The sequence below is a fragment of the Cololabis saira genome, chromosome 15, assembly GCF_033807715.1.
Source record: "Cololabis saira isolate AMF1-May2022 chromosome 15, fColSai1.1, whole genome shotgun sequence".
Taxonomy (NCBI): Eukaryota; Metazoa; Chordata; class Actinopteri; order Beloniformes; family Belonidae; genus Cololabis; species Cololabis saira.
The window spans coordinates 15,626,965-15,649,138 of record NC_084601.1 but is presented as its reverse complement, the minus strand read 5'-3'; the positions used below and the strand labels follow the sequence as shown (position 1 = coordinate 15,649,138).

The 22,174-nt window shown below is 39.9% G+C and overlaps 2 protein-coding genes across 2 annotated transcripts; both read right to left on the bottom strand.

Annotated features, from left to right (window-relative positions):
- Nucleotides 1-533: 533 nt before the first annotated feature.
- On the bottom strand, nucleotides 534-8,014 carry nup42 (nucleoporin 42). Its single transcript, XM_061741923.1, has 7 exons — nucleotides 7,780-8,014; nucleotides 5,435-5,720; nucleotides 5,247-5,335; nucleotides 5,062-5,138; nucleotides 4,741-4,827; nucleotides 3,368-3,470; nucleotides 534-3,119 (listed from the first exon to the last, which is right to left on the bottom strand). The coding sequence occupies exons 1-7, from the start codon at nucleotides 7,934-7,936 to the stop codon at nucleotides 2,602-2,604; spliced, it is 1,317 nt and encodes a 438-aa protein (XP_061597907.1). The 5' UTR covers nucleotides 7,937-8,014; the 3' UTR covers nucleotides 534-2,601.
- A 2,703-nt stretch (nucleotides 8,015-10,717) lies between these two features.
- On the bottom strand, nucleotides 10,718-16,724 carry LOC133461139 (gasdermin-E-like). The gene is made up of 10 exons (XM_061741922.1): nucleotides 16,697-16,724; nucleotides 14,581-14,816; nucleotides 14,285-14,480; nucleotides 13,989-14,166; nucleotides 13,612-13,732; nucleotides 12,719-12,862; nucleotides 12,384-12,505; nucleotides 11,973-12,141; nucleotides 11,772-11,842; nucleotides 10,718-11,546 (listed from the first exon to the last, which is right to left on the bottom strand). The coding sequence occupies exons 2-10, from the start codon at nucleotides 14,786-14,788 to the stop codon at nucleotides 11,313-11,315; spliced, it is 1,443 nt and encodes a 480-aa protein (XP_061597906.1). The 5' UTR covers nucleotides 14,789-14,816; nucleotides 16,697-16,724; the 3' UTR covers nucleotides 10,718-11,312.
- Nucleotides 16,725-22,174: the final 5,450 nt, after the last annotated feature.

The window sequence follows — 22,174 nt, the reverse complement described above, 5'->3', positions numbered from 1 at the left end:
TGCATTTTGTCCCGACTCTGAAGAAACAGTGATATATATATATATATATATATATATATATATATATATATATATATATATATATATATATATATATATATATATATTATTATTATAAGAGAATGGCGTTAAATCTTCCTGTTTATAGGGTCTGCAATTATGTGAGCTGGTATCTCCAGGTATATAATTTCCAAGCGAACTTGGATTCAATTAAATCACCACAAACTAACAGAAACACGAGGCCCTCTGAATCTTTATGCTGTAAGGGCATGTTTGATCTTTTTGAAGTTTATGTGCAGATTACTTTGAACAGAAAGACCATAAATTCGAGCCCTGCAATGAACTGGTAATCTGTTTAATATTTAGCCCACCCTTCCACCTAAAAAGAACTGAGATCGACTCCAGCAGACCCCCAAGACCCTGAATGAGAAGAGGCGTGTATAGACAGATGGATGGATGGATATATTTTAATGGACATGTGTGAGGAGGACACAATAAAGACATGTGAAGTGAAAACTTTGTCATATTCAGTAGGTGTCTCTTTGATCCAAAAATCTCCTCACAGTCTTGTGTGGAGATGTTAGAATGATTATACACTTCTAGTTCCTATTATCTCCGGTAGGCGTCATGTATTGAGGTCTATACTATCTTTAGTGACAGTATTGACTCACTAAGATCTATTTTTATTGCCTTTGTTTTACTGGTATGAACCCATAAACCTCCGGAAACCAGGAAAGGCAGGTCCGGACTCGGTGCCAGGAAAAATATGGCTTTCAGGTGAAATATGTGCACCTCAGTCACTCATGAGGCAAGCCTCTCTAATGGTATAAATCTCAGGCCTGGAATCAATATACTGTTTCCCACTGGCAAACTGATGTTGCAGAACACAATCAATTCCTCCCCAGGATTCATTGTTCCAATTAGTGTGCCTTGTTCTTTGCTGTAAAGGTAAGGAGGCTCAACCCGGAATCAGCCCCCACCAAACACTAATAACACCAGCTCTGAATCTGAATCACTTCATCTGCATTCAGTAAAAAGATGCTTCCAACAGCGCTAGGAGCGTTTAATAACCAGAGGGGCAGAGACCGGGCTGACCATGTAACTGCAACATATATGACAGACTCTGGTACGGCATTGGCGAGATGAAGATCTGGCAGTGGATGCAAAATGATTCATCAAGAGCTACAAGGCTGGATTCAGTTCATTTAGTTAAATTACACTTATTTTTGAGGCTGGGTCATCATTTTGCAGAAGATTTGATCAGGTTGTGGATTAAAGGCAGAGGAAGAACCAGTACAGCATCTCTCCCAGTGCATGTTCCCTCTTAGGAACACAGGATAATATGAATTTAAGGTATTATAAACCTAAAAATAGAAGAATAGGATTCAAGTAGGAAGGTCAGGCGAGTCAAATCCAATCAAATCTTATTGAAATAAAATTCTGCAATTTAGCATACTGCCCCTGCAAAATAAAAAAAATCAATGCAGACATCCACAGCCTCGTTTAGTACTGCTCTGATCCGCTCGCCAATCATGCAAACATTACATGAACACAAGCAGGCAGGCAACTTGATGGAGCTGGATTGCAAATCAAACGTGCGTCAGTGAAATGAGAGCACAAGTGCCTTTTCGTGAGTCTCTTTTTAATCTGCTGAATTATTTATGTATTATCTGCTAGCAGGGGGTGGTTGTGAGGCTACTGCTGACAGAAATGCAAGAGGAACTGCACACTGTTGCTCGCAGTTGGTGTTTTGTAAGCATATTCAGGTTTGCATCAAATTGCATCAAGCTGAATCCGCAAAGCCTTTGACCTGGCCGGCACATTTCCCTGTGGCTCATTTTCATTTCCAACCAACGTCACTCCTGGTAAGCTTAAATATGCCCAAGTCAGTACTAAACTAGCCGCTGTAGAACTGCTGTGTCTGTTAAAGCCTTACTTTCAAGGGTCCTTCCGGGGCTCAGCACCTAATACATACATCCCCAAATAGCTCATTCACTCACTGTTATCTGTGTAATTTACTCTCATTTAAATGATGCAAGGTAACCAGCCCGTGCACGTGATTGATTCTGGACGGGAGAGCCTTGGATTTGTTTAATGTGAAGTCATTTCAAGTCAGAACAAAGTTAAAAACGTCAGATAACAGCATTTGTTTTAACATTACTTGCACACATTTAAGCTTTAACTGTGGCTCCCTCTACTGACTGATGTGTGTAACTACAACATTTCATCAAAAATAGATGCCAAACTGCAATGAGAAAGTTGTATTCTTAGTACACAAACGTTTCATTAATAAAAAAAAACATAATTTAGTGATTTCTCGTAATATAGGCTTCCTCAGCAGATGCTACCACATCTCCAAGAACAAAAGCTTTGCTATTTCCATCTCCTCAATACAGAAGACATTTACATTTCAAAAACGGCCTCTGGAGGTGACAAAATACAGATTAAACATGTGCAGTTGATCGTGCAGCTGTTCCCACAGGCCTACTATTCCTTTAAAAAAGAAAAAACCCCAAAAAGATCTGTAGTATATTTAATAACATATGAAACAGGCAGTTGCTACCTTAAACAGAGCCACTGTGCAGAAGCTTTTAAGCAGTATCATACCATTAACATTTTAGCTGGGGGAGGCTTTAAAGGAATCTGGCCGAGAGTGAATCTCTTCGCCTTGAACTGATCAAGTTCGTCCTGAGTCAGTTTATTTTCAGGTGAAAATAATCCATCTGACGTCTCCATGGCAGATGCAGCTCCTGCCGAAGCAGTCACTGCCCCAAACCCCCCGCTCGTCTGTCCGAAAGCGTTGCTGCCCACTGCAGCGGCAGGGGCTCCGGCCCCAAAACCAGCCCCCTGTCCAGCCCCGGTGTTTGCTGTAGAGGAGAAGCTGAACCCAGAGGCCGATCCAAACCCTGAAGAGGCTACTGGCTTGTCAGCATTTGGGGCTGCAAAGGAGAATGTTGAAGCCGAAGATGAGGATCCAAATCCGGAGGGCGCTTGTGCTGAAGCTGGTAAAGCACTTCCGAAACCCGCTGAAGACGCCGGTGCAGCCGGGGAACCGAATCCCGCATGTGGAGCTGCAAAGCTGAAACTGTTTACCTGGGTTTGTGCTGGGGCACCAAAACCTGTATGGTCAGAAAACATCAAACTTAGCAGGAAACAATGCACAACTAAATGCTTACCTTTTTTTTTTTTAATTAAGAAAAATGCAACCAATGGAATTGTTTGGTTCAATAATTCTTACATGCCAATAACAATTTACATATTGCATGTGTGGAATTCAAATATGTTTTCAATTAAAAATACTATTCGAACCACAGTACATTAACATTTTCTTGACAATTCTATCCGTTACAGAAAGACAATACTTGACCTTTGCTTTCAAAGTTGGATGAAGGGAATCCAAATCCAGGCGCCGTTGTTGATCCAAAGTCATTTGATGATGCCTGAGGTGCTGCACCGTTTAACTCTGCAAGCTGCAAAGACAAAAAAACTGCAAATATCAAATCTACCTCAAGTCACGTTTCCACCAAGCAGTAAAGTACGATACACTTGTGTTTTCACCATCTAAAGTCGCAAAACTACGTACTGGTTTCTGACACCACAACCAGCGCAGAGTAAGCTTAAGGTGGAGCTAGAAAAACTGCAGTCAGTTCATGCAGTCAACAACTCCTATGCCAGAAGAGAGACTACAATGACTACCTTTACATGCAGTCAAAATTCGGGTTATTGCTAATATTCCGGTTACTGAAACATTCAGAATATTCCATTTACATGCGTGAGCAAATAGGGTTATCCCTGTATACATGGTAACTAATCATTTGGGATATCTCCATCAAACCAACGACGCGCGGAGAACATCATGACGCAATTGCCGTCATTTCTGCTTCTTCTTCCTGTATCCAAATTCAAAACAATAACAGCAGCACGGCGGATAATCTGACCCGCTGGTACCGTTATGTTTCTTGGCCCTGTAGTTCGCCTTTTTCAGCGTATTCCAGCGGTGCTTGATCTGGTCTGGCGTTTCTTACAAATCCTGCTTCGCACAACTTTTCGCTCACCTTTTTGTAAATCTCGCTATCGCTGTACTTTCTACCGTCTACAAATGACAAAATGAAATATCTTTCATTACATTTATGAAGTGATTAGTCTCCTCCTGGTCTTTCGTTTCTCCATGTTTATAAGAACTTCCTGGACTCAAAAGACCCAAGATTCCTCGCGAAAAGAACGTGCAGAAAACAAATTCCTGTTCCTTTTGACGGGGATATCACGTTAGGCGTTTACATGACCAAATATTCGGGTTAGAAAAGGAGTAACCCAGGGGTCATATTCGGGTTTTTAAAATCCAGAATATGAGCAAATTCCGGTTATTCAAAAGGGGTTATTGGTGTTTACATGGCCGTGCAAAACCGGGTTATTGCTAATATTCCGGTTTTGAGTGCATGTAAACGCAGTCAATGTCCTGCACTTCCTCTACTGTTGTTCCTTCTTAACCAAGTTGTGTTCTTCTTCTTTAATTGCTATTGACTGCAGACACTGTGTCACACGTCTGCCATTTTACAGCAAGACATCAGAGGAAGCTGCAGCCCATCAGGCAGCGAAAAGTCCCAGATCAGGGCCTAACGTTTCAAACTGTATCATACCCAGTGAAACTGAGCTGACCTGCTCTGTGGAAATGTGGTATACTGTTTTTTTTTTTCCCAAAGATGATATCACATGTACATGGATGAAATTCCTGAGTCTTACCAACGCTGCACGAGTGGTCCGATTCATAATCTTGAGCTCCTGGACTCTGGTTTTCCACTGATTCACCAACTGATTAACACCACTGAGCTGAGAACAAAACAAAAACAAAAGGTTACTGAGATTTTGTACATTTGAAAAGTATGAAAATATGCACAATACATTTACTGATATCTTTCACATTACATTTGATAGACTACATAATCTTTAATGAATTAAATAGGGAATGGACAGTGGCATAAAATAAACATAAAACAGAGAAAAGAAGCCTGTCGATCTCATTATTGATCAAAATAGGATTAGTGTGTGATGATCTACACTTACATAACCCTGCAAATCTCCTGATGCTCTTGTGGAATAATACTCAAGCCTGAGCTCTTCTGGAGAGAGATCAGTGAAGCCTGTAAAGAAATATGAAACAGTTCAGATCTTTAGATATTTCATGATGGCTCAAACTAAACCTGTGATTAGAATAAAATATTGACTGGAAATGTAGGAATGATACAAACCAGATAGACATGTCTTGAAGCCGGAGTAACACGAGAAGCCCCACTGGCCTGAACTTTCCCAAGCATCCATATCCATCTGAATAATCTCCCTGGTTCGCCGTGGGAAATACACAAATTATTATCTTGTAACATATTTAAATTGACCTTAAAACAACACTAAGTACAGACAAAAAAAAGAAGACACTCACAGTTTTTTATCATCATCCTCATCCCCAGCTGTTCCTCCTGCTCCTGCGGCTGCAGCTCCTCCTCTCCTGTCAAAGATGCCAGCGTCGTTGAGCGATGAAAATCTATTCTGATTTGAGAATGAGAACTCTGAACTCTTCAAGTTTTCTCGTCTCGCTCCTCCGCCTCCCCCTCCGCCTCCACCTCCACCACGACCCCAGTCATTGCCTCCAGGTGAGGAGAAGGACTGAGGCTGGATATAACTTCCTTTCTGCTGAGATGGATTTACCCAAACTCTGTTTCCATACCCTGAAACCAACATACAAATTAACATCAGTCACGGTGGGCAAATAAAACAAAAGAAAAAGGCAGGAGCTGAAAGTAATCACAATAACAGATTAAAATACCCAACGGTTTAACAACATCTGCATTTTGTGACTGGTCACCTTGACAACAGACCCATCAGTCTTTTGGTTTTCCCATTTTATCAGAAAGATTTTGATCAGCATCTTTAGATAGAGCTTATGCAATGTGTATCACAATTTTTGAAATAGAAAAAAAAAGTAATATGAAAACTTCTGGTGTGGTCTAACTGACCAACAAAATATTATAGCAGTATATCAGTGTGAAAACATATATTTAGTCACAAGAAACCCAAAACTAGAGATATATTTGTCGTAAAGTTGAAAAATCTGTTTTTCAACTTTAGGACAGGAATACATTTAAATATCAACATAAAACATCAAACATTAAAAAAAAAAAAAAACGCAGTACTGAAAAGAAAAGCGTGGCAAAGAAAGTGTTTTTTTTTTAATAATAAAGTTTGTTTTAATGGTTTAATGAATTCAGTAGAAACTAACCAACTTGTCTTTCTTTCTTGTTTTTATTATTTAACAAATAAGGTAGTGGGTGATTCAGAAAGTAAGTAAGTAAATAAGTACTAAAAATAGAGTGTAGTACAACTCCAGCTGATGTTTACCTTCTGTGCTTCTGTGTAACGGGTATAAGAACAACTTCTGGGTTGTTGTTTTTTTAATTCCTGCTGAAATATGGTTGTACATAGTCTGTATACAAGTTTCCTGTTAAAATGTATGTAAAAATTATTTATTTTATTTTATTAGTATTTTTTTCATAAAAAAGAAAAAAAAGACTATTTGATTAGCAGTTTCCAACGTACTGATAACAATGTGGAAAGCCAGTGGAGGTGCTAACCCAGGGGTGTCAAATGTGCGGCCCGCGGGCCACATGCGGCCCAAGAGATTTTCATGCGGTCCGCGAGAAGTTTCCAACGCAAAAAAACGAAATGTTAATTTACTAAAAAGGAAGGCATAAATAATTGCTATGAATCGCAGCATATCCGATAATATATTTATTCTACAAATCCATCGTTATTCCACAAATAGAGCTGTTTGACATTTTTTTAGTTTTCTAGAATGCATTTGCCGATTGTATTTCTTTGTAGACGGTCCTTTATTTTTATTAACCGACTACTATTATATATTTTCGCAGGAAAAATATCACTGCTAAAAACGATGATAGAAGATATTTATTCGGAGAATTTCCGTTTTGAATACGAGGATAGTGACAAAGTAAAACAGTCAAAAAAGAAGTGCTGACTTTTTCGGCACACTGGCATAAATATCCGCGCCAATTTTTTAAAATAAATACACTTAATTGTACTGGAAAAATCTCTAAATCACAAACACTCTCGGATGTAATAAGAAAGATTTTGCTTTTAATTAATTATAATTAATTAATTAATTTCCTATAAAAAAGCGAAATATAAAAAAAAACATACTTGTTTCTGTTTATCTTTGTAAAATTATATTAAAAGTATCTTACATAATTTGAAAAAGAACGAGAAATTTCAAGAAAAGATCCTGAAGAAATATATTTTACATAATTAGAGTGTAAACAAATTGCATATTTCCTTTAAAATTAACTAAACTGATATTGGATTAGATAACAATAGTAAAAAAAAAAAAAAAAATTACCGCGCCGTTTTTGTTATTTTGAGCCCGCGAGAAAAAAATTGGTCAAATCCGGCCCACCAAGCAAAAAGAGTTTGACACCCCTGTGCTAACCAGTCTGTGTGTGTGTTGTGTCGCTCATTGCAGGACAGTGTACAACCATATTTCAGCAGGAATTATACCCTTATACCCATTACATATGTAAACAGTTTAAAACAACACAAAACGACGCCTAAGCAGCACAACGGGCTGTTGAATACGTGAACTAGTGTTATCAGCAACAATCCGTCTCTTCACGCGTCAGAAGAGAGTTTACCACTCAAAAGTCAAGCAGAAACATCTGGAAACCTCACGCTTGTTCTGCTGGTTTAGTTAGGGGGTGCGTTTGTTTTGGTCACCTCCACCGCCGCCCCTGCTCTGCTGCGGGCGGCTGTAGTTGTCGTTGAAGCCTCCTCCGCCTCCTCCGCCTCCGCGGTTCCCTCCTCTCGGGTGCTCGTTCCAACATTTGTCCCCGTAACGACAGCGACCCTGCAGGAAGAAGCTACACACCGCCATGTCCCCGCGGAAACACTCGTGAAGCCCGAAGCGAAACCAGCGGCACTCGACGTCGTCGACGACAACTCCCTGCGACGGCTTCTGGTCTGTTCTGGTCGCGGGGAAACGACGTCATGGCGTCGCCTAGCGACTGCCTTTGTTTGCGACGTGTGAGACCCACGTGACACTACTGCATTTATTTAGTCATTTATTTTAAATCTAACAGCTCGATTTCTGTGCTATTTACGTTGTTCATTAAGTTAATATTCAATGCAACTTCACTTTAAGAAATATAGTTTTCTAGATGTTGTCACTGTTCTTTTTAATTTGGAAAATTCTTTAGTCATAAACAGAAAACTGCTTATTGGTATCAGAATACCAATTAGCATAATACCATCATTTAGTAATAATAATAATAATAACAATAATAATAATAATAATAATAATACTAATAATAATAATAATAATAATAATAATAATAATAATAATAATAATAATAATAATAATAATAATAATAATAATAATAATGATAATAATGATAATAATACTAATAATAATGATAATGATAAATATAATAATACTAATAATAATAATAATAATAATAATGATAATAATACTAATAATAATGATAAAGATAATAATAATAATAATAATTATAATAATACTAATAATAATGATAATGATAAAGATAATAATAATAATAATGATAATAATAATGATAATGATACAAATAATAATAATAATAATAACAACAAAAACAACGACAACAACAACTTTTATTATTATTATTATTATCATTATCATTATTATTATTATTATTATCATTATTATTATAAGTAGTAGTAGTAGTAGTAGTAGTAGTAGTAGCAGTAGTAGTAGTAGTAGTAGTAGTAATAGTAGTATCATATAATAAAATATAAAGTACAACTCCAAAATCTGATCAAAGGGGCAGGGAAAATAATTGGTATGCTGCCTCCATCATCCCTGCAGGAGATATTTGAACAAACCCTTATGGAGGAAGGTCAAAAAATCATCTCAGACCCAAATCACATCCTGCACAGGGAATATGAGTTGATGCCTTCAGGCAGAAGGTATAGGTTGCCAAGCTGTAAGCTCAATAGATATAAATTCACATTTATTCCATTATCAATTCAGTTACTCAATAACAGGAAATGAGCTGTGTGTGTGTGTGTGTGTGTGTGTGTGTGTGTGTGTGTGTGTGTGTGTGTGTGTGTGTGTGTGTGTGTGTGTGTGTGTGTGTGTGTGTGTGTGTGTGTGTGTGTGTGGGAAGGGCGGAATGTGCAATAACGTGTGCTGCTGTATGTATAGAGGGATGTGCAAATGAGTGTGCTGTTGTATGTATAGAGGGAAGTGCAATAATGTTGCTGTAGCAAGGGTTTTTTGTCTGTGTAGAGGTGTTTTCAGGACATTGCGGGGGGGCATGCAAAGAGCGGGGGGATATGACGATGTGTTATTTGTTTATTGTGATTTTATATGTTTTGTTATATATGTGGAGCCTGGAGTCTCTAGTTTTGTCCAAGAAAAATTTCTCTCAAGGGAGACAATTACCTTACCTTACCTTACCTAATTATTACATAATAAGTAATGAGTAAGTATTATGCACTTTCTGTTCAGGATACACCCTTCGAAATCTGTAAATTCAGCACTGATAATAATAATAATAATAATAATAATAATAATAATAATAATAATAATAATAATAATAATAATAATAATAATAATAATAATAATAATAATAATAATAATAATAATAATAATAATAATAATAATAATAATAATAATAATTCAGTTTTGCATGATTACATTTTTTATGACCATACTCCTGACAGAGGTTAACATCATGATTTATTTTAAATATTTCCCTTCTTTGTGTCTTGTCATGATGATGAAAAAAATAGCAAATTAGAGAGGTTTAAAAATACAGCTCAAAATAACATTTGTATTTCTTGTTGTATATAACTGGTTATTGCTGTTTTTATTTCTCAACTGATATAACTAATGAGCTCTAATCAGCTCACACCATGTTATTATTGATTTATCTTGCCAAAGTCAATTAGCCACAGGAACCTTCATTTTCTCCCTCTGAACTACAACCAGGATTTTAAAGTAATAACCATAATCCTTGTTTTTCCTGTGTAAACATCGTGATAGGGATATTAAGTTGGAGTAATATATAATGATGGATGACAGCCATCTATCGTATCCTAACAGTTGTAATAAACATTTCTGTAGATATGTATTCATGATTCATAACACAGAAAAGGGTCTTTTTTAGTTTTTATTGAAAACACTCATGCAGAACAAGGAGCAAGCATGAGCATAAAGAACAGCATACAAAAATTACAAAAGAAAGAAAGTACTCTTCCCACAACTACTTCCCACAGGAAGTGTCACACTTCACAGGAAGTGTCTTTAATTTCCACATTTTGATTGAAAACTTTAACAAGAATCATCAAAGTTCAGATGAAAACACGAAGCATGTTGTTTGAGATTAAGAAAACCTTCAAGTTAAATGAAAATACAATACACTATTAGCTTTAGACCGCTGGAAACCTTTCTAAGAAAGAAATAGGAATGCATTTTCTCATTTTACATCAACTTTCTCTCCTTCATTAGACATTTTAAAAAAGCTTCATTTTTTTTATTAAAAAAGGAACAAAAAGTGTTAAGTGCTAAACTTTGGAATTACAAAACTAAATATATGCAAAGCTTTTTTCAGATCTTTCTTTAGTTCTTCAAAAACAACAATAAATATACCTATTCATATTATATTTTCTTTTGACAAATATAAAATAGTTTGAAAATAAATTCATCTTTTTTTTATCACGGACATGAAAAACAATACAAAGCATCATCCTTTAGGATAAAAACAATGTCAAGAAAGAGCATGTAAATATTTCAGAGTAACACAAACATACATGAAGCTTCTCCAGTTTGCCTGCATTAAATTTCACAATTTCTCTAAATCCAGAATTGCTATGGATTCATCAAGTTAATAATTCTGAACAGCTTTTACTTCGATCACTTCATTTCAACAATGAGAGTCAGTGAAATATTCTCAGTGGATGTTTTTACTGTAAGAGGCTGATTGTAATGCATGTCAGAGCTTTACCACAGCATCATTTCTAACTTCTAAGTTAGTTCAAGCTCGTTCATCAATAGATTTTACTTCTTTTTTATACAAAAATATTGATTTGTTAATAATAAAATATAGGTTTAACAAATATTAACACAAAGAATATTAAAAGGGCAGCAACACAAAATAAAATCTATGTGACCTTGTACAGCAAGAAAATATAGCGTGCGTACACTTGATAAATGTTTACAATAAAGAAAGAACCAGTAAAACTTTAGCACAGCCTTGCAGACACCTTGACTACTGCAGCCCGGTGGAGAGCAAGGCCAGCCCGTGCACGCTGAGGCTGAGAACCAACGTGAGAACGCTCTCGCCACTTCCCATCTCCATCCGGAGCTCCTCAGCATCTCTCCTCAGTGTGACGCCGATGGAGCTCAGCAGCTGCTCGGCCTGCTGGAAGGCCTGGTTGTCCTGCAGCAAGATGGGGAGAGAGTGGACGGAGAGACGCTCGCTGCTCTCGTTGAACCCGCTCATCTGGAGAAACATAAGCAACAGTGAGGGACTTGCTTTGTTTGCAGGAACTGCATAAAGCAGATATGACCAGTGGATTCATGTGCTGTGAATATTTCACAGAGCTAAAAGTTTTCTTGAGAATTATTCATTTAAGTTCAGGGTTTTTTTTTGGTTTATGCAACCAAATAACACATTTATGTCAACTCAAGATAAGAAATGAAACGACAACATAAAACATTAACTAACCAGTTTGTCAAAGGCTTGCAGGAAATCAGGTCGGCTCTGACTGAGAAGGTTGAGAGTTTCATCCGGCAACTCTGTAAAAGCAAGAAAAAGAGCATGCAACAAGATGCAACATTGAAGGGCTATTCCTGCAGAGCTAACTTGTGTTACTTAAACTCTGAAATGAAATGTGTGCAGCTCCTTGTGTCAGACGTTTCCTCTCACCTTCCATGGCACTGACTAGGAGATGAACGGCCTTCAGCTCCGCGGTGACGCCGCCCTCGGTGACACGGTCCAAACCCAGCTGGTCAGGGATGGAGGGCTTTGTCAGACTGTCAAACTTTTCTTCTGTAACATCCTCATCAGCTGTTTCACAGCTACACAACTCCTCAAGCTGATAAAGAAAGCGGTTTAGATGACAAATGAAAAAGACAAAAAAAAGGAAAACGACAAAAAAAGAAAGGGAGATGTTCATTTTCTTTGCGTCAAGCTGATTTTCAAGAAGTAGTCTGTGGCAACATATGCATCTATGTGTTGCACAATTATCCACAGACTTCCCAGAAAAACAAAAATTATAATAATAATGCTATTTTTTCCGATGTACTGGGAAACAGATGGTGTGTGTGCATCACTCACCACATACTGCAGATGTGACAGAGTAGATCTTTCCTCAAGAACCTGCTGGAGCTTTTTGATCAAGGCGCATCGAGTAATCTGAGGAAGGTCTGCCAGAGGGGAGAGGTCTGTTTCGTGGAATCCTGCAAAGACACCAGAACCCGTTCATGACAGAGCACCTGAGTGTTACATCTTTGTATTGGCATAAGCCTTTGTAACTAAGACTCCCAAATAAGATCAAATAATCCATAGTGCCATCTGACTGGCGTTTACTTCCTCATGACCACTGAGTACCTGTAAGTCCCTTTCCAAATGTGAAAAAAATGGGACACATATATAAACAGATAAAAGCTTACCATCCTGAGCAGCAACTGATGGTACTTGAAACTTGCTCCCGTTGCAAGTGCCGTCGATTGAATCCATGTGAAAATCAGATGAGCTGGACTCTTTGACTGAGTCGTCCTCAAAGCCTCCATTAGTGTTGGGTTGCACGCATATGACTGAGAACATGAACAATGCGGTAAATAATCACAAAGAGGAGAAAACTATGCCTGAGATCTGCCTTTTAAATGGAAAAAAGAAGAAAATGAAGATGAAATAAGAGGCCTTCCTGTTTTACCTGCAAGGGTCACAGCCGTCTATAATTAGACTTAAACACAGCAGCCAATCTTTTTTTTTTTCAAAGTATCAAAACCAATTATCAGCAGACCTCAGGAATAAAATTAACTATCAGTGTCCTTACATAAAGCATGAAAAATAATAACATTCCCCTGAACCAGCTTGTCTCCCTAGTGTTGACCTCTAGGGACTCAAATTTAAAGTTTGCCTTCATTTTCATTCGATTTCTCTTATTACTTTATTTGATGTCATTATTGACATTTCCTCATGTTTTGATTTGTCTATTATCATTATCATATGTCGATACATTGATGGCGAGAAGTCACATCCTGCCTATGAGTGGAGGATAGATTTGTACTTCACACCTCTTTGACTCTAAGCTTTGCTCTGCGGCAATCTGTCACAAAAAACCCTCGCTGAAGGCTGAGATCGTCATTACAGACAGAGAAAGTGCAGCAGAAAGCCAGGGAAACCCCAAAATATTGAAGATTAGAAACATCAGCATTGATCAGAAGTGTTTTCTGGGCTGTGTGTATATAAATGTGATCAAAACAAGGGACTGGCGTTACAGCATGGGCCCCATTTTCCTCTCTAGGCATATACTTCAGCACATACAGGCGCACACACTCACCATAGTGGCCATCTTTTTTAATCTCCAGCTCCCGTACGCTGTACGCAATGACTGTGCCAGAGGGGATCTCTAACGAAACAACACTGTCCATGGAGATGTTGTTGCTGTCCTTCACACACACCTGAGAACGCACACGTCCGTGTATGAAGGGTCGATCATCAAGGAAGTGACAGAAGCCTGATATGTGCAAAGCTCAGATGGAAATATTTATATTTCAAATCAGTGTGTGTGTGTGTGTGTGTGCGTGCGTGCGTGCGTGCGTGCGTGCGTGCGTGCGTGTGAGAGAGAGAGAGCCACAATAAGAGACATGTTTAATGTAAATGTTAATCTGCAATCATTTTCTGAACAAAGACACACACAAAAAGCCCAATGCAAACCTTAACAAAGTTCCCCAGCAGGCTCAACAGCCCGAGCACTCCCTTCAAGGTGCACTGCTGCTTTTGTGTCTGGGTGACGGAGCAGGGGCTGGTGGTGAAAATCCTCTCCTTCACCACCGCCAGCACTTCGGCTCGCTTCTCTATCTGCTGCACCAGCACGTGCTGCATGTCCACTGATCTGACACACACAGACACCAGGTTTTGTGACAGTTGAGGTGTCGTGTCTGACTACTACTACTACTACTAATAATAATAATTTCATTAATGAACAGTGTAAAATTAAAACCACAGACTACCTGTTTCTGGAGTCATTCAGCAGCTTTGTTATAACCAGTTCCTCCATCTTCAACTTGCCAAAACAGGAGCGGAGCATGGAGGAACCTTGCCCCTCCAGCGTGACGCTGACAGGACCTGCTTCTGTGTCCAACGACGCAGACACTTTGTCTCTATATGTCCCCTTGAATCCCAAGAAATTATCCTTACAAGAGACTACTATAAAAAAAAATAAATAAATAAAAATCCACTGAATGAACACTCATTAGAAATAGTTCATGCTCCTTTTATTTGAGCGTGTTTGTGCACACCTACATACCAGGGCTGAGCACCTCATCACCCAGCAACAGGTCACTGAGGGTGAAATCAGTCGGATGGTACCTGGGCTTCTGCCAGAAGTAGCGTTTGCGCTTGACGACGAGTGCCATGGGAACCAGTTTGTGGGAGTTCTTTACACTGGACACGGGGATAAGGCTTCCTTCGTGGTCTATCTGACGGACAAAGTTGTAAGTGGCCTTGGAGAACATGACCCCAGCAGAAGAGGAATCCAGAGAGCTGAAAGGGAAACAATTTACTTTGAGATTGGTTTTACTCTTTTTTTTTTTATTTAACCACCCTGGCGGACACTGAGAAAAGCAACCGCAACCTTGATGTGTCTCCAGATATTTAACGGGGGATTTCCACTTGGTTTTCTCCCCGTTTTGACTCCTCTTGATAATGTTAAGACTGAGAAGTCACAGTTGAGTGTGGGCACGTAAACACAACCGCTCCGTCCTTGGCGCCTTGCAAACACCACTTGTGACTCATGAGGACAAAGAAAGCCCCGCATTAAAATTAGTGTACCCAGAAAACACGTGCACGCAAATATGCACGGCCCTACTTCTTCAGGGTCAGATTTCCTTATTCAAAAGATTTGCTTTGCAAGGAAACGGGGAGCAGAAAGTTGCAGCTATGATTAGAGGTTGTAGGAATGCCTGAGTTAAACAACAGAGCCAAATGTTGGAAGCAAGACAAAGAGAGTTGCCAACTAGGGTTTGAAAGGAGAAAAGAAAACAGACCTGAGGTATCAGAAGCATCTGAATCGAATCAAGAAAGCCACATCAACCAACTCCCCGAAGGCGTTCATGGTTTCACTGGATTGAGTCATTTTGAATATATTATTCAAGAGTGCCGTAATTTTGCTGCAGACCTCTGGTCACCCCAAACTCCAATTCCAAAGTGTCAGATATATGGTTTTTAAATATTTAATGTTTCCTTTGTTTCGTGTGATCTGATCCAAGGAAGCAAGGAGGAAACAGGATGATAGGAATCCCTAGAAAAAACATATGAGGGCCGTTTCTCTAATACTTTAAGGCGCTGAAGTGCCCTGAAATTACAATGCACTAGATTTTTCTAAAACAAAAAAAAAAATGGCAAAAATATTTACAGAGATCAATTTTAAAAAGTACTTTTCTTCTTGATGACAAACATTTTTCCAACTGGGGAGTTAATTGTACTGCTTTTTTCTATGTGAAAACCTTTGAAATACATCATTAGCAATTTGAGAACATTTCAGTGTTTTCTCCTCTGCAACATCCAATCTGTGTATATTTATAACCACCAAGAATGGCACACGGGCCTGATCCTGCCTTTCTGGCAAATGTGTGTAATCCAGGTGCCATAAAGTCTGTGGCGTCAATTCAGTGGAAGCTAAGGTATGGCAAGGTTACGAGTCACAGAACTTATCTAGTGTATCAATCAACACGTCCAGCAAATACTCATCACAGAATCTGCTATGGAGCTTATCTGTGTGGTCAAGAAAATTGGAACTTTTTCAAATGCAGTCTCGCTCACTGCAAAAACTCAAAATCTTACCAGGAATATTTGTCTTATTTCTAGTTAAAATGTCTAATTTTAAGTCAAAAAATCTCATTACACTTAAAACAAGAGTCATCACCAGAAAAATTACTTGTTATTTGACCATTTTCACCTGTTTCAAGTAAATTTTCACTTGAAATAAGTAGAAAAATCTGCCAGTGGGACAAGATTTATCTTCTCATTACAAGCAAAAAAATGTTGTTCCAGTGGCAGAATTTTTCCACTTATTTTAAGTGAAAATCTACTTGAAACAGGTGAAAATAGTTGTTTTTGAATCTTGTCTTAAATGTAATGAGATTTTTTTTTACTAAAAATTAGACATTTTAACTAGAAATAAGACAAATATTCTTGTTAAGATTTTGAGTTTTTGCAATGTATAATAAGTAGTGAAATATATAATAATAACACACCTCTGTTTTCTGCCCTGCTGGACGCGGCGCTCACGCACGCGCTGGGACCAGCGCGTCACCAACTCCCAAGACCGGGTGACTCAAATTATAGCAACCTCAGATGGACAGAGGCTTAAAATAAACAACTGTTACCAAAGTGAATACTGGAAAGATTATAAAGTGACTCACCTCAAATCAGATTTAAAAAGAAAAACTAAGAGACAGGAACCTGAATTCAGCTTGCTTCCTAAGATCCAGCTGTCACTGCGAGGAATGTCACCGATGATGCTGCCGCGCGTTAAAATAGTGCTCAGTATCCAAACGCGCGCAAAGCAGTGCTGATGAAACCTGCGAAGTGTGTATATGGTGTGGTCGAGGCTCAGTTCCCACTGACATGTGGCTGATCGGTGGGAAGACACGGTAAAATAAGTGAATCAACCCTGAAGTTGAAGACCGCCCTCCTCCTCCTCCTCCTCCTCTTCCTCCTCCTCACTCGACTTAATTGCGATCATATGAGCGCAGTCTTGTACGCCTGTAGGTTTCTAGACATGAGCAGACTTGTCTTCTTACTATCAGTATGTTTAAGGTGGAAGAATGTAATTGAAATGTCACACTGATTCATTCGCGGCTTTGTGCATCTTTTCTCTGCACTGCTGCTGGTGAGAAAGTAAGTACCGTAGGCTGATGAAAGTGACATCTTTCAGAAAAGTTTCCACCACATCCCATCACCTGTCAAGTTCATGATGAGCGATCACGTGACGCTGCACTAAATACAACCTCTGATGAGAATCCATGACATCATTACAGTTATTTATTTACAAAAATAGTGAGCAAATTCAGTAGCTCCTCCACCTTTAGCAGGGATGACTAAAAGTTGTCGTGTATCACCATCTCTCATATATGATAAAGGAATTTTTGGTAAAAAAAAAAAAAAAAAGTTTTTAAGATGAATAAAAACAGTTGCATGAGATCATTGAGGTTTGGTGGCATTTGTTTATTCAGAGCACTTTTCCTGTTGTTTTTTTCCCCCTCATGTTTCACCTGGGATCTCTGTCCCCCGTTTCACCTATCTGTTCACTACAACTTAATCTGATTTAGGGTCCTAAGGATCTGCTGGAACCCAACCTTTTTTTTTTATTTTTTTTTTTTATTTAGGTATTGAGGTTTTTTAGGTATATTGCCTGTCTATCACAGGGTCACACAAACAAACAATCATACATGATTACTAGACTTGTAGTCAAGACCGCCTAAACCGAGACCAAGACCAAGACAGACCAGGTCAAGACCGAGACTAATTCAGCTCAAGACCGAGGCCGAGACCAAAAGAAACCTAGTTATACCTAGTATTTGCACCTAGTTGCACCTAGTTGTAGGATAAGCACCATACTGGGTTCAGCTGCTTAGTTTACATATGAGGTTGTTTTCAACTCTCTCTGAGAGACAAAACATCAATTCAGTCCACTTGCGCTGAGTTGGATGGCCGGTTGAAAACAGTGGACAAGACAGGCCTTCCTGGGAAGTTTAAAGCCTGGATCTACCAGCATGGCATCCTCCCCAGGATCCTGTGGCCCCTTCTTGTCTACGCCTTCCCAATCTCAGCAGTTGAGACTCTGGAGAGGAAAGTCAGTAAACACCTCCGAAGATGGCTTGGGTTACCAAAGAGCCTGAGCAGCATTGCTCTCTATGGGCGCAACAACAAACTGAGGCTGCCCTTTAGATCCTTGGAGGAGGAATTCAAGGTGACAAGAGCCAGAGAAGTGGTGCAGTACAGGGATTCAAGGGACCCAAAGGTGGCCAATGCTGGGATCCAAGTGAGGACTGGCAGGAAGTGGAGAGCAGAGGATGCTGTCCAAGAGGCAGAGGCCAGGCTACGTCACAAAAACCTGGTGGGAGTGGTCACGCGGGGCCGAGCTGGACTAGGGTCCTTTCCAACTCCTCAATTCAACACCAAGGGGAAGGAGAGGCGGTGCCTTGTCCAGGAGGAGGTGAGAGCAGTAGAGGAGGAGACGAGATCCTGCAAGGCAGTGGGGATGAAACAACAGGGAGCCTGGACAAGATGGGAGAATGCGACGGAGAGGAAGGTGACCTGGACTGAGCTCTGGAGAGCCGAGCCCCAACGCATCAAATTCCTCATCCAGGCAGTCTACGACATGCTCCCAAGCCCATCAAACCTGCACACATGGGGCTTAGCAGAGACACCAGCATGCCCCTTGTGTTCCAAGCGAGGAACCCTAGAACATATCCTCAGCTGCTGCACCAGGGCACTTGGAGATGGAAGGTACCGCTGGAGGCATGACCAAGTCCTTAAGACCATTGCTGATGCCATCAGCGCTGGACTTGTGTGGGCAAAGCAGTTCCGGCCCTCCAAGAGAACCATTGCCTTTGTCAGAGCTGGGGAGCAGGCAACCCCTGCCAGAAGATCATCTGCTGGCATCCTGACCTCTGCAAGAGACTGGCAGCTGCTGGTGGACCTTGAACGACAACTGAAGTTCCCCAGCCACATTGCTGTTACCACCCTGCGGCCAGACATTGTTCTTGTGTCAGAGTCGGCCAAGCAAACAGTGATGCTGGAGTTGACAGTTCCATGGGAAGAACGCTTGGAAGAAGCCTTCGAGAGGAAACTTTCCAAGTACGCGGGACTGGTCAGTGACTGTCAGCAGGCAGGGTGGAGAGCGAGGTGTCTTCCAGTGGAGGTAGGGTGTAGAGGTTTTGCGGCCCGATCTTTGGCCAGAGCCTTTAGTTATTTAGGCATCGTGGGACAGAGGAAGAGGAGAGCCATCCGCAGCACCACCGACGCGGCAGAGAGAGCCTCAAGATGGCTGTGGCTCAAGAGAGGAGAGCCATGGAGTCATGGTAGCTAGCCATCTGGACACAAGCTGGGGTCTGATCAGCCCCGGTTGGGTCACCTGGAGGAGGGTGTATGATGTTGAAAGACCCGAAACACCCGATGATTCCAGGAACATCACTGAAGATGTGTCCAGAGGCATCAGTAGTAGATGTATGTACACAGCTGCTTAGTTTACATATGAGGTTGTTTTCAACTGCAGCACAATAACACAGAGAAGTGGATGTCTGTTGTGAACTCACTATTATATAAATGTTTTCATCAATTAGCTGAGATCAAATATGTGCAGCGACTGCACTACCGCTATTTCTACACTATTGGAGAATTTACTAGTGCTTTTAAGGATTGACATGACTATTAACTAGTCATCTAACAAAATAACCAGCCTCCAACACCCCCTCCACCTCAGAATAGTAAATGTTACTGATTTAAATTGTACTTAATTTGTAGAGTAAACGTGAATTTTAAATATTAAAGATACACACAAACATTGACTTGAACTTGCATTATTTACCATTCGTAGCCAAATTACACTGAAATGGCATAGACCTAATGCTTAATCAATCACAACGATATGCAAATATTATTCAAAGGCCAATGATGCCATATTCAAAAAAGGCCATTATAAACACAATAGTGTAATTAAATACATACACACATGCAGACAGGGCCGCCGCAAGGGGTGTGCGAACCGTGCGACCGCACGGGGCCTCGCGCTATGGGCCGTTTTTTTTTTTTTTTTTTTTTTTCAAATTTGTATTTTTTTTTTCGTTTTTTCTCTTATAAATATCAACAGACACGTTCCATTACAGACCTAAACGTGTACTAGTCTGTGCATATCAATAAATATATGTGCAATGATGCGTGTGTCTGACTGTTGTTCCATACAACTGATCAGACCAAGTGCAGACACAAGCTGCTCTGATCCAGACGGTGGAGTTGGAACAAACTGCCACACAATGTCGAGAGAACGAGACAGATTCAGAAAGTTTCCATCAGGGGATGAAAAAAGAAAAAAACTAAAGAAAATGGAAGAGTTTAATGCCTCTCTGAAAGGCTCGTTTGATAAATTTTTTTACAAAAATCACCGATCCGACCGGGTCTCAAGCAGTCGTGGGGCCCCTCGTCGAGGCAAGAGATGATGATGAGGCAGGGGAAGGTATCCAGTATTTTGCTAATTGGAGAGTTAAAATTGCACATATAGACACTCAATCCGACCCGAAAAACCCAGAAATTTCGCTCGCGCTCGCTACGCTCACGCGCGAGGGCCCCCCCCCCGCCATTTCGCACAGGGCCTCGCAAATCTCCCAGGCGGCTCTGCATGCAGATGCACCAAAACATTACATTAAATGCAAAATACAGATAGTTTACAAAACTATACATTAACCAGATGAAGAACTGCTGATCACAAGATTGTGTCACCTTGGTGTGTGCAATGACATCTCTATTAGTCCGAGACATGGCGAGACCGAGACCAAGACCCGAGACAAGACCAAGACCAGAGACTGTTGAGGCTGTGACAAGACCAAGACCACAAAAAAGTGGTCTCGAGACCGGTCTTGAGATCAAGACTGATCTCGAGAACTACAAGTCTAATGATTACACTGACTCCTATTGCCAATGTAGAATCACCAATCAGCCAAAACATGGATTACTGTGGGAGGAAGTCAAAGTACCAAACCAGCAGAACATAGGGACAACATAGAAATCTCTGGATGGGATTTGAATCAGGAACCATCTTGCTGCGAAACAACAGTGCAAACCACCTTGTTACACTCTCTATGGTACCCCGGTGTACAGGGGTGCTCACAATCGAAAGAGGTTCATATGGCTGGAAGACAAACTCAAATTACTACTCTTCCTTTTTTTTTTTTTTTTAATTTGATTTATTAACATACAGTGCAAACAACGACAAAAGACGACATCAGTGTGTGTGTGTGTGTGTGTGTGTGTGTGTGTGTGTGTGTGTGTGTGTGTGTGTGTGTGTGTGTGTGTGTGTGTGCAAATAAGATGATGAAAGTAGATACATATTGAGAATATTAATTTGAGAGTAAACAAATAAATAATTATCATGTAGAGTGGTGTAGCACAATATAGTATAATCATATATATATATATATATATATATATATATATATCATATATATAAATATAGCATAATAATATAGTAATATCCTAATATAACATAATTTTTATAAAATATTATAACATATAACCAAATGATATCACCATACTATAATATATAACAATATAATAATACTATAGTTTAACATCCCATGAGATTTCATACCTTAAAATAATAATACTCTATGAAACAATATATGATGATAATGCCGGGAATAATTATTAGAGTTAGAATTGGTAATTTATGTATTGCAATGAGGGGTGAGGTCAGACCGGGGCGTCAGGGAAGCGAGCAGGAGGCCCCACCAGACTCCAGTTGCCCGACCGGGAGCCCCAGCAAGAGGCAAGTAGGACGGCAGTGAAAGGAAAGCCCCCCTCCCTTTTTTATTTTAAGTATTTTTTTTTTTTAATATATATATGCATTTTTTACTTTTTTACTTTTTTTCCCCCCTATTCCCCTTCCCCCGCCTCCCCTCCTGATTAATTTTGTTTAATTCTGTCAGATGTGATTTAGAGTCAGGAGGGATCGCGTCTTGTACCGCAACCCGACCCAAAGGAGGCTGTCGGCCCGTTGTGGATCTGACCTCCTGTGCTTCTCCTACTCTGGGCAACTCCCAGTCCCTGAGGGGGGGGGGGGGGGTGTCTGCCCGCTGAGGAGAAGCTTTCCAATTTTTCATTATTAATTTATTTTATTTTAT